This window comes from Scleropages formosus, chromosome 11, assembly GCF_900964775.1.
Source record: "Scleropages formosus chromosome 11, fSclFor1.1, whole genome shotgun sequence".
NCBI classification, from domain to species: Eukaryota; Metazoa; Chordata; class Actinopteri; order Osteoglossiformes; family Osteoglossidae; genus Scleropages; species Scleropages formosus.
The window spans coordinates 27,528,551-27,539,596 of NC_041816.1; the positions used below are offsets into that span (position 1 = coordinate 27,528,551).

Here is an 11,046-nt window from a genome sequence, read left to right on the forward strand (position 1 = left end):
CCGAAGAGAAAAAACTTGCTCCTAATAATTTATCTAAAAATGAACGAAGAGTTTTCTTCTAATTATTTTCGTTCGGTAAGTAATTTAAAAAACCGATAGTCTTACTGGCTAGGTAGGTACCACCATCTTTTAACACGATAGTTAGGGTACAACAATAGGCAATATTTACATAGAAATGGAAAACGAGATAGTGAAGGAGAAACACTCGCCGTTCCGTTCGTTCGAATTTGTCGTCGAGCTGTTCGCTGGACGTTCGTTCGAACCAGGCAATAGAGAAGTGCACTGACCTGTTGACGTCGACTTTAAAAAAGCAAATAAGTTGCAGTCCGTTCCTCAAGCAAATGAGTGGGTGATTGGTATTTTATAACATTTACAACGCAAACTGCACCATAGAACAGACGTCAGCTCTTCTTTTGACTCTTGCGCGGAATGATGACGACACGAGGCCGACCAGTGCAGCGTCGGCGCACAAATTAATCGTCACAACGTCCGCTCAATGCAGAGTCAGTGTGAAGCGGAAATTTACTCATATAGCAATGCTGTATATTTTACTTACTGGTCAAGGTTAGACCTTCGCGTAATTATTGACACCAAACAAAAAGGCTAATCACACATTTGTATAAATGTAACATGTAAATGTATTATTGTATTATAAAAATGAACATACAAGTAAAATGAATACTTTGAAAATACTTTTCCAGTTATAGTGACAGTTACATACATCGCACAGCAAATAAAACTGCTTAAAAATAGAAAACATTGTGAACGTTAGCTCCACTTTTAGTGATCCGTTTTCCCTGCTTTGCTTCATTACGGGGACTAATGTGAAAACTTCTAAAAACACTGCTTATTTCTGCTGTATTTGTATATTCCTGTAATTATGCGTGTCTATATTTGTGTATACGTGTCATCCTGTGTGTCTTAATGCCTAAAGTTTGTGAGTCCGTGGATGGCTCCTGTCGGAATTCCTGCGAGTTCACACTTCACTTGTACAGGCTTAACTGGGGACTGTGGTACAGGCACATGTAAGAGTCGCAGAGCAGGCGACGGGCCGGGTCGCGCAGGGACGAGAGCTCCAGTCTGCTCAGCTCCTTCTCGGACATGCTCAGGTAGCGGCTCACCTCGGGACAGGCCCGCACCTGCGGTACATTGAAGCCATTTTCCCCACCTGCAATACAAAAGTGACTCGCTGAAGTGTAACCAGAAGTGCTGGGATGCTGCCGCAGCAGCCAAGGAGAGCAGGGGAGGTCAAATACCGCAGCGAGTCTGACCCTTCATTTATGGCGTGGTACAAGGGACACGAAGCTGCTGCTGTCCATGGCAGCCGACATTCTGACTAACAAAATGCCACACACACAAATGTAATGGTCAGTTTGACATTATTAATTTAAAAAAAAAAAAAAGACAAAAAGTTGTTTTATATTTGCCATGATACATATGAATACTATTTTCCTGTGACGTATGATCTGCGCTGAGCTAACCTCTATATAAAGAGCCTTCAACATGTGTTCAGGATGAATGTTTCTGAACTGTTCTGCCTCTCTTACCAGTGCTGCAACAAAGCGTCTACTAAAATGTATGCCTTACTGACTCCGAATTCCATAACGCAACACTGCCTGGATTGTTGCGCGAGACATGTATTTTCAACCAGGTTCGCTGCTCTGAAATGTACTACCACATCAAGTGCTGAACCTAGATGTCAGTGCTCTGACCCTAAACCACACCGCTTCATCTGGCTACATCTGGGCTCTCAAAATGCATTTGACCAAAATGCATCATCGGCAGACAATACCATTATCTCCAACAACCCGTTTCTCACCTTCCCTGTCAGCCATGCTATCGAAGAAGAGCCAGTCTGTGGCGAGGGGTCCGTAGCGGACAAAGCTCACATAATGGCTAGTCTGGATACACGTGACTGCAAAGAGCGCCATTCGCTGGCGAGCACCATGTACCGGTCCTGCCCATGGACCACCTGGCACGCCCACCTTTCCCGGCGCGTGTGAGAGTCGCTTCCTGTGGCTGTGCACCTACAGAAGAGAAGAGGTAAGTGGATCTACCTGCGTCTACTGATGCAGTTTTCTCACAAGCAAGTGAGTGAGTGTGTCCAGATAGGTTGCTCTGTGTGGTGCAGATATTGGGAGTTTTCCGCTGATATGGCACAGATCCCTTACACAGCACGCCTGTTCGTTATCGCAGACAGGAAGGTGCGGCAGTTACCTGTGTGTTGCAGGTGTTGCAATACTGTTTGAGTCGACCAGGTGTGATCTCCAGGTCTTCGTAGCACTGAGTACACTCCCACTCGGCAACGGACTGACAGATACTGCACTCTCGCAGAGCTGTGGGAAGAAGATGAATGGAGCAGCGCTGCACACGTGGTCCTGCACAGCTTTTCGCAGAGCTTAACATTAAACATGCTGACTTGCCTCTCTCAAGTCAAACTGCTCTGTGTGAGATTTGAACTGGGAGTCTGCTGGTTAACACCCTCCCGAATTATATCGCAGTGCTCCTTTGTTTATGCACGTTTACAGACTTACAGCATTCCTGCCATCCAAACAGATAATGTGTATAAAAAGCTGTGTAATTTCAGATCAAAGTTTCGCAGAGCCTTACTGTCATCCAGCAGATCGGTGATATCAAGTGTCAGGGAAGGCAGGATGGCATCAAACATTTTGTAATCCTTTCCAAACCTGGGCATTAGCAGCAGCAGACAGGATGGGGCCTGGTGGTCATAGAGACACATCACACGTTACTATCGCAACAACATTTACTTTGCAAGTGACCATAGAAAGTGTCAGCAATGTTCTGCTACTTGTAATGATTTATGAAATTATACAGCTGAGCGGTTCAGGGTAAGTACCTTGCTCAGGGCTACTATAGACTCAAATCTGTGACGTTCAGGTCAAAAAGTGGCAGCTTAACAACTATGCTACCTGCTGCACCTGCTGTTGAGCTCCTGAACACCTCAACAGCTACTGACATTTATTCCCTTAGCTGACATTTTCCTCCAAAGCTGTTCATAGTATTAAACTACTCACAATTATGTGCCTGTTTACCGAGGCGGATAATTGTTACTGGAGCAATTTAGTATCAATGCTTTGCTCAAGGGAACTACAACAGTAGGTAGGATTCAAATCTATGACCTTCGGATCCAAAAGGCAGCAGCTCCCTTCACCATTATCAGCCACCCCATTTCTATTTATATTAGTATGCGCAGTAAGAGCAACTTACAGCGTAGTGGCTATCTGAAGGCTGCAGGTTCGAATTGTACCTATGCCACAGTACTCTTACTTAACATACAATTGCTCTAGGAAAGTTACTGGAGAAAAACGTCTGCTAAATTAATAATGTAGTAAATGCAGTAGTATTTTATTAGTCTAAAACAAAATCCGTGGTTTGTTTACGGTTATGTAGGCATGTAACTGAGGTCACCTCTGCAAACTTCAGCCCAGCATGGACAAAGGAGGTCTCGAGCAAGATCTGCACAGTAGCCACCCTCAAGGGCTGCGGAGTGGATGGGGACAGAGGGAGGGAGGCAGAACGAGGTGGAGGGAACAGCTGGTACAGGTGGCACTCTTGAGGTTTGTGACTCAGCGACCTGAGGGAGAGCAAAGGACACCGGCATGCAGGGGGTTGGATGGGCTGCACAATGGAAGCAGGTAGTTGAGAATGTACTACAATGCAAATGCAACAAATTTGAAGGCATGAGGGTCAGACAGTACTGGCCAGAAGTTTGAGTACACTTTGTAAAAACTATTGCTATACCCACCCACCCCCCTCCCAATATAGATCAACCGCCAATGTGTCTTCCAAGCTCTTCGGCAACAGGTCCCAGAGATGTAGGACATGTGTGCGCGGATATGATTCGCACTTCTGTCCAATTTGTCCCATACAGCTATTGCCCAAGTTGAACAGGTGTACTCAAACTTCTGACTGCTCCTCTACATTATTTAGATTAACATTTATTTAGAAGGTTGAGGGTAAGGCTCTCCACCACTTTAGCCTATGTGTCATCCAATAATTTCTTTCCACTTGGACAGAGAGGAGAAAATTTCCAAAGGGAGGAGGAGTTACCTAATCCTCAGTAGAGGTTCAACTCGTAACAGCTGGAACAGTTTATTGATGAATTCCTCTGGATCTGTTGGGGAGAAAGGAATTAACACAGATGAAGAAAGTAAAGGGTTGCTCTTCACACACACACACACTCATATGAAGGTGAGTTTGAATACACTCTCAATACACTGCCTTACCTTTCTCTTGGCTGGTAAAACCTGCGTCAGTGCTCTCTGCTTCCAGCAGCCGTCGCAAGGCCATGGTCTTACTCGCACAAACATAGCCATTCCTGGAAGACGCATCATTTACCAGTTTTTTTCCCCCCCCCACCTACCATAGATTCATACATATGAAAGAGACACAGATACACAAGATACATAATACCTACAGAATTGGATGTAACAAATAATTGTGCCTCTAAAGGACATGCATTTCCGGCTGGTCCGCACATGGGCACAGCCATTAACCCGCGTGCGCAGAAGTGACCTGACCTCCGCAGGGGGTTGACAATCTCGCAGCGCAGCAAGTCCTGGGCATGGTAGCAGTGGTGACCATCCTGGGGCGTGGCAGGCCACAGCAAGATCCAGTCTATGGCGCTCGAGCAGGAGAACAGACTGATGAAGAGCAGGGGAAAAAAAAATAAATAAACAACACAAACAGGCTCCCTGCTCTTTTTGTTATAACTGAAATGTTCACGACAAAATAAAGAGCACTCAACTAACACGGGGAGTAAGACACAGTAAATGGTTCAGCACTTCCGTGGGAACATGCTTATGGAAGAGACCAGAAAAAATGGAGACAATGAAGAGACGGTAATAAGATGGACTGGGAGGATGAATTCGGACTGAATACAAGACCTGTGTAAACAAATCCAGAGCCTCTACTTTAAAAATAAGGCGAAGCAGTTCCTGAAAAATTAGACTTCATAGAGAATTTTGCAGCGACTTAATTACACAAGGTGTCCATGAAGCTACATGGTGCAGGGTGTGAGTTCTCACCCCCTTTCATTTTTATAACCATCCTCAGCTTGGACAGGACAAGAGTGGGTGGGAGGGAATGAACAATGGGTGTGGCAGTTGGGTACCTGTGGGTACCTGTAGGTGCCTCTCACCTGAAGAGTGAAGCATCCAGGTAACACGAGTTGAGATGCCCCTGAATGCCTTTCTTCCAGCCGCTGTAGCACTCGCGAGCCGCTTCCCCGTACAGCGGGGGTGTATTGTCCTCTACTCTTTCGCTGGACCACTCTGCAAACGCTGAGGTAGATAGAGGAGGACAAGGGGTGAATAATTTATGTGCCATGCTTCGTTTTCAAAAAGGCCACCTTCGCCTTCTCTGTACCAAGCACTATTCTCAGCTCAGCTGCTTTCAAATTCATATGACCACCATGTGAGCAGGACTGTGTTACATAGCTTCCTCTTCAATTACATTTTCCTTTGTGCAATCCATGTGGATGTGCAATACATATTACAGTATACGTATGTATTTTTTAATCTAACTCTTATTTCTTTGTGTTCTTTCTGCTGCTGTTTTCTGAGGGCTGCCACACAGAATTTCATAGTATTGTGTACAATGATAAAGTTTCTTATCTTTTCAACTACTGCTGTTTTCAGTGAAGCGACTGCGTTTATACATTAAACTTTTCGTGTTTAAGTTATTGGCTCTGGAACTGGTGTCCCGTCCACAAAGTACCCTGCTCTGGTTCCTATGCTTCCATCTTACACCCTGGAGCACAACCCAACACAGGACAAGCGGCTACTGATAATGAAAAACTATTTGTCGAGCTCAGGTTTATACACACAACCCTTCATGTACCAATTTTTGAAATGCAGTTTAACTGTTTTGTGGTTTGTTCCCATAAAATTTAAATAAAGTTTTTTTTTTTTTTTCTAAATTTGATCACATAAGCATCTGAAGAAGCAAGGAAGTCACCTGCCTGTAATGATATTTTTTAAAACGTTTCCTCATCGTTCTATGTCCGAAACTGTAGAAGTCTACATTTAGAAAAGATTTAAAAGAGAAGAATTTTCATTAATTTATCTCACGCTTCTCTCCAAAGCAAATAGTCACCCATCTATATCTGGGTAATTTTACTGCGCAAGTACCTTGCTCTAGGGTACTACAGCTGGAGGTGAGAACCTGCAAACTTTGGGTCCGAAGGCAGCAGCTCTAACCACTATGCCACCAGCTGCCCTTTTCATTCCATTCTATTTTAGGTTTAATGTTTGTGTTTACTCTGAATTATGAAAAAGAAAAAAAAAAAACACAGATTTCTTACTTCACAGTTGCTATTTCTAAGGCTTACTGTGTCTATAGAACACCAACGAGGTATTCGTGAACACGGAGGGTCTCTGAAAATATTTTTTCAACTGGACGAAAGAAGAGAACAGAAGTAACAGTAATAGAAGAGGCTGATTTTCCACATCCACCGATAACCCTCAAGCTCCTCTGGAGAGCACTGCTGCACCATTCAGTAAAACCGATGCTCTGCAAGAAGAGAGGAAGCAAATGAGGAACAGAAGCATCACACCTATGGAGTTGCATCGTTCCACCTGGTTGGCCGGCATCTCGGGGGCAGGGAAGCGCGAATCTCGCCGACAGTTGCGCAGCTTTACAAACAGTCCTTTATTTGGCGGGCAGCGGAAGTGGCGCTCGCCAAGGTAACTTCCGTCTGTCGCTGCGGTCAACTCCTGGTCCTAGGTGAGGCGATTCATTTCTTGTTACTGAACAGCAGCCAAAAAAGAAGCGCGGAAGAGAGACAGAGAAAAGACAGAAATGGAGATGTTACCAGTTCCAGTCCAGCTACAAGCTCCGAGACGCCGTTGATTTTCCCAATCCAACGGATTACGCCATAGAGGGGAGGGTCATTCACCTCCACCATGGAGCCCACCTCCAGCTCCAGCTCCAGCTCGAGGGCTGGTCCTGTTCTTCCCCCCTGGTCATCATCGCGTTCCGGCTCAGGCTTGGTGGGAGACAGAGGTACCAGTGTCCGTGGGGAGTGACACAATTGGTCAACAGCACTAGGGGAGGTGGGGCCGCGGAGTTTGCTGGCTGGCGAAAAAGAAGGGCTCTGGCAAAGCTTGACACTGGGAGAGCGTGTCGGGGACTGGTGTATTCTTGGATCTTTGAATGGTGGGGGTAAAGGTGACAGCAGAAGAAGGCAGGAGCGGTCAGGGAATAAAAAGCACAAAGGGACATCAGTGTCGAGCCACCCGAAGGACACGTTGCAGTACAGACGCAACGGTGTCAAACTAACATCAGCTTTTATTTTAAACCTTTTGATGCATTTTAAATCCACAAGGGGTACATCTGAGGAACACCGAAGAGTTGTGCTTGTACCTCGAGGCACCTTGGCCTGTGAATGGAAGCGTCCATCCCAAATATCCATAGGGCTGTCCTGCATAAACAAACATAAAATTACATTTCTTCATTTAGCTGACACTTTTCTCCAAAGAAACTTACAATTATTACAGTTAAAAGATCAAAATTATGTACCCATTTATACAGCTTGGTCATTTTTACTGACACAATTTACCCTTGCTCAAGGGTACTACCCAGAGGTGCAGATCGATCCTGCAACTTTTATATCCAAAGGGATTAAATCTAATCATTACACTACCAGCTGTCCCACACACATATCCACAAATTAGTGATATGCACTGTCTCTGATCATAAACTGCTTGAAACAGCAAACTGGATTGTTTTAGAAAGGACTCCGGCAGGAAGGGCTACAGTATCAGACCTTGCTTCCCAGCCCCCCATGAAGAAACACACCCTCTGTCCGGCCTGCAGCGATGGACCCGGTCCGGGTTTGGGGTTGCAGTCAGCAGTCCGGGGAAGGATGGCACTGTGATTAAAACCACGGTCACGGCTGCGGTCAAGGATCATCTCCGTATTTCCACTGCTGACCCGAGAAGATGGCAGGGAGAGCTTGTTGACTGCCACAAAGATACCACAGCCTTCAGGGCAGTGGAAGAACTGATGTCCCTTGTAGGAGCCATTACCACTTCCTCTTCCAGCTACAGGTGACTTTAGAAGGGGGAGGGGTTCACAGGGAGAGAGTGGTTTTTAACCCACTTAAATCCACTGTACATAAAGTCAGTTTCACACCCAGAACCTGCCAGTTTTCTACCACCACTGTCCATTACCTTCAGCTGCACCCCAAAGTACACGGCAGTGCTTCCGCCTGTCAGCGGACCGCGATACCGCAGTATTCCTCCCACCAGCTCCACTGACTGGCCCACTTGCACCTGCAGCTCTGCCCCCAGGGGCAGGGTGGCTAACCGCTGGAGGCGCTGGGGCCTGAAAAACAGGAGAAGGCGGATTTCTGGGTCTGACACAGCTTCCAGCAATGCCGCGTGGTCCGTTGGAACTTCCACTAGAACCTGCCGCTCGATCTTCACGAGGGCACCAGAGTCCAACACCTGTAATAAAAGTGAAAAACTTTTAAAGCAACATTTCATGAAAATGTAGCATTGCCACTGTTATAAACCACACAAAGGTGGTACATTCTGCGTTTACTGCCGCCACCCCATTTGACGTAACATGCAGTGCGCTATATTACAAATGTAATTTTAATAAAGTTATCGAGGCAATCCAGTGAGACTCTATAGGTTATTATTATTTTCTTGTTTAGCAAACATTTTTAAAACACAAGGGGTTGGATATGGGTTTGAATCTGTCTGTCCTACTGCCGTACCAGTCTACTGTATTATTTTGTTTAAATTGCAGGACAGCAGCTTTATCCACTATGCCACCTGCTAGCTTCCAGCTACTCCTCACAATCTTGTACATTCACATTTATTCACTTAGCAAACGCTTTTGTCCAAAGCGGCAAACCCAGGCATGCAGCTGGGAAATCTGACTGGAGCAATTGTGGGTTAGTTACCTTGCTCAGTGGTACTAGATTGGGAAATGGGATTCAAACCCAGGTCCTTTGGATGCAACTTGACTGTGCTAACCAAGCAGTCAGTGCTGCCTGCTACCCCAGAATAGAAAAGAGAACTTAGCAGAGACACAATCTGCAGCAGGTAGGATAGTGGTTAAGTTCACCTTGCAACCTGAACCAACCTGGTTCAAACCCAACCCTACTGTAGTACCCTTGATCAAGGTTTTTACCCTTAATTTATCCAGTAAGATTGTGCTGCTGTGTGAATGGGTAAATCATAGCAAAGCTGCTTTATTGAGCCTGGACAAAGATGTCTGATGATGATGATGATGATGATGATGAGGAGGAGGAGGAGGAAGGTGAGGCCCTTACCTTCACCCACAGCAGCTCCCCTCTGCCCCCCTCCTGCACCTGACACAGGCTCCCGCGGGGCAGCCGGATGGCGCCCTCAAGGTGATCCTCGACCCTGTAGTCCGACTGCACGATGTACATTCTGGGAGAAGGGCGCCGCCTCCGGCCGCGATCAGCCGCTGCACACATGACGTCAGCGTTTGAGTCCGCGCCGCGCGCCTCGCGCCTCGCGCTCCCCTCTCATTCAGTCCATCTCGACCGGCTCGGTCGCCCGCGCGGTTCGTGGAGAGGCCGATGTGTCACGGGTTCGAGCGGCACACATTCTATAAGAGCGAAGGAGAAAGAACAGTTTCCTGAATTCAGTGTGGTTCAAAAAACGACCGAGCCGGTGACCGTGCGTGCGTGTTGACGGTGGTTTTACAAGTTACGTACGAAATAACTACGCACGGCAAACTGTAATATGTAGAAATGTATACTATAATAACATTTTAACGGTTATAACATCGTCAGTTTCTTTTTTTTCACATTCATTGCGGATCATTTCCTATCTCTCTTCTAGCGACTGCTAGGCAGCTTGTGACGCACCAGTCTGACAGACAACACGCACTTCCCCACTTTCTGACTTCCCCGCACAATAAAAACACACGCTTACACAAAAGCTGTTGCGAATTAACGTGTATTTTTTTTTTTTAGTTGTATTTCTAAGTATTAAAAACTTACTTTTCTAACAAGCGACTCGTTCTCCAGGTTTAGCAAATGAACATCCTGAAAACGAGGTAGCGCACGCCCCAAAACGAGACATGTATGACGGACAGTCTCAAAGAACCAATGGTGTTTGAGAAAAGTTTTGCCCTGAGTTGCGCAGGCCAATGAGAGCGGCGTATGGGCGTGGCTGAAGAGTGAGGGAAATTCCACAGTGTGTGAAAGCCGCAGCGGGGAAACTGCATTGGGGAGCGATGGTCGCGTGTCAGTAGGACCGTCAACTTTACACTGTATGTAGTGTACTTTTACCAGGTTTTGTCAACATAAAATAAAATAAATAGTTCACCTGACATTAGTGTTTTAAATGACGACAACGGAGGTTCCCGATAATTAAAATGGCTGGATCGCACCCGGGTTCGGCCCGTGTATGTGTGTGTGTGTGTTCCTCCCTCCCTCCCTCGACGTGCGGGACAGGAAAGAATAAAAGTCCCAAACGCACACTATCTGAACCACTTGTCCCATACGGGGGTCGCGGGGAACCGGAGCCTAACCCGGCAACTCAGGGCATAAGGCCGGAGACACACCCAGGACGGGACGCCAGTCCGCCGCAAGGCACCCCAAGCGGGACTCGAACCCCAGACCCACTGGAGAGCAGGACTGTGGTCCAACCCACTGCACCCCTTAAGTCCCAAACAAAGTTAGAGATATTAGCCACCTTATTTCCATGAAGAGCCCAATGGGCAGTAACTCCCAAGTTTCTCCAACACACACACACACCTGTAATGTTAAAAATCTGGTTATTATAATTCAGTACAAGAAACATCTCATTGTGGGCAAAGCACTTGAGCTATTATTACTGAAGCTGAAAATCGGCTCCGTTTTCATCGCTTTCCTAGTGATTTGGAGCTAAAGAGAGCTTCTCCACTCTGAACTGTGGTAAAACACGGGCCTGGTGGTGTTCAGTTCTTCTGTAGTGTTGTGAAGTGTTTGGAATGAAACTTACCCAAAAAAATTACTGAGAGAAATGTTAAAAAAAAAAAAAGAAAAATTAATCTGCA

The 11,046-nt window shown here is 46.2% G+C and overlaps 1 protein-coding gene across 1 annotated transcript; it reads right to left on the reverse strand.

The window, feature by feature from the left end:
• Nucleotides 1-620: 620 nt before the first annotated feature.
• On the reverse strand, nucleotides 621-10,084 carry LOC114911833 (ubiquitin carboxyl-terminal hydrolase CYLD-like). Its single transcript, XM_029255969.1, has 16 exons — nucleotides 10,007-10,084; nucleotides 9,308-9,609; nucleotides 8,196-8,471; nucleotides 7,822-8,076; nucleotides 7,387-7,444; nucleotides 6,836-7,170; nucleotides 6,578-6,743; nucleotides 5,162-5,303; nucleotides 4,542-4,664; nucleotides 4,248-4,339; nucleotides 4,072-4,135; nucleotides 3,430-3,595; nucleotides 2,611-2,719; nucleotides 2,218-2,336; nucleotides 1,820-2,027; nucleotides 621-1,168 (listed from the first exon to the last, which is right to left on the reverse strand). The coding sequence occupies exons 2-16, from the start codon at nucleotides 9,473-9,475 to the stop codon at nucleotides 984-986; spliced, it is 2,466 nt and encodes an 821-aa protein (XP_029111802.1). The 5' UTR covers nucleotides 9,476-9,609; nucleotides 10,007-10,084; the 3' UTR covers nucleotides 621-983.
• Nucleotides 10,085-11,046: the final 962 nt, after the last annotated feature.

Bases quoted from the DNA above. Each gene is read 5' to 3' on its own strand.
- LOC114911833 (XM_029255969.1), bottom strand. From the start codon at position 9,475: ATGTGTGCAGCGGCTGATCGCGGCCGGAGGCGGCGCCCTTCTCCCAGA. The intron at 6,744-6,835 runs GTAACATCTCCA...CGCCTCACCTAG, and splicing joins TTGTAGCTGGACTGGAACTG to GACCAGGAGTTGACCGCAGC. The intron at 4,136-4,247 runs GTAAGGCAGTGT...TCTCCCCAACAG, and splicing joins TTTTACCAGCCAAGAGAAAG to ATCCAGAGGAATTCATCAAT.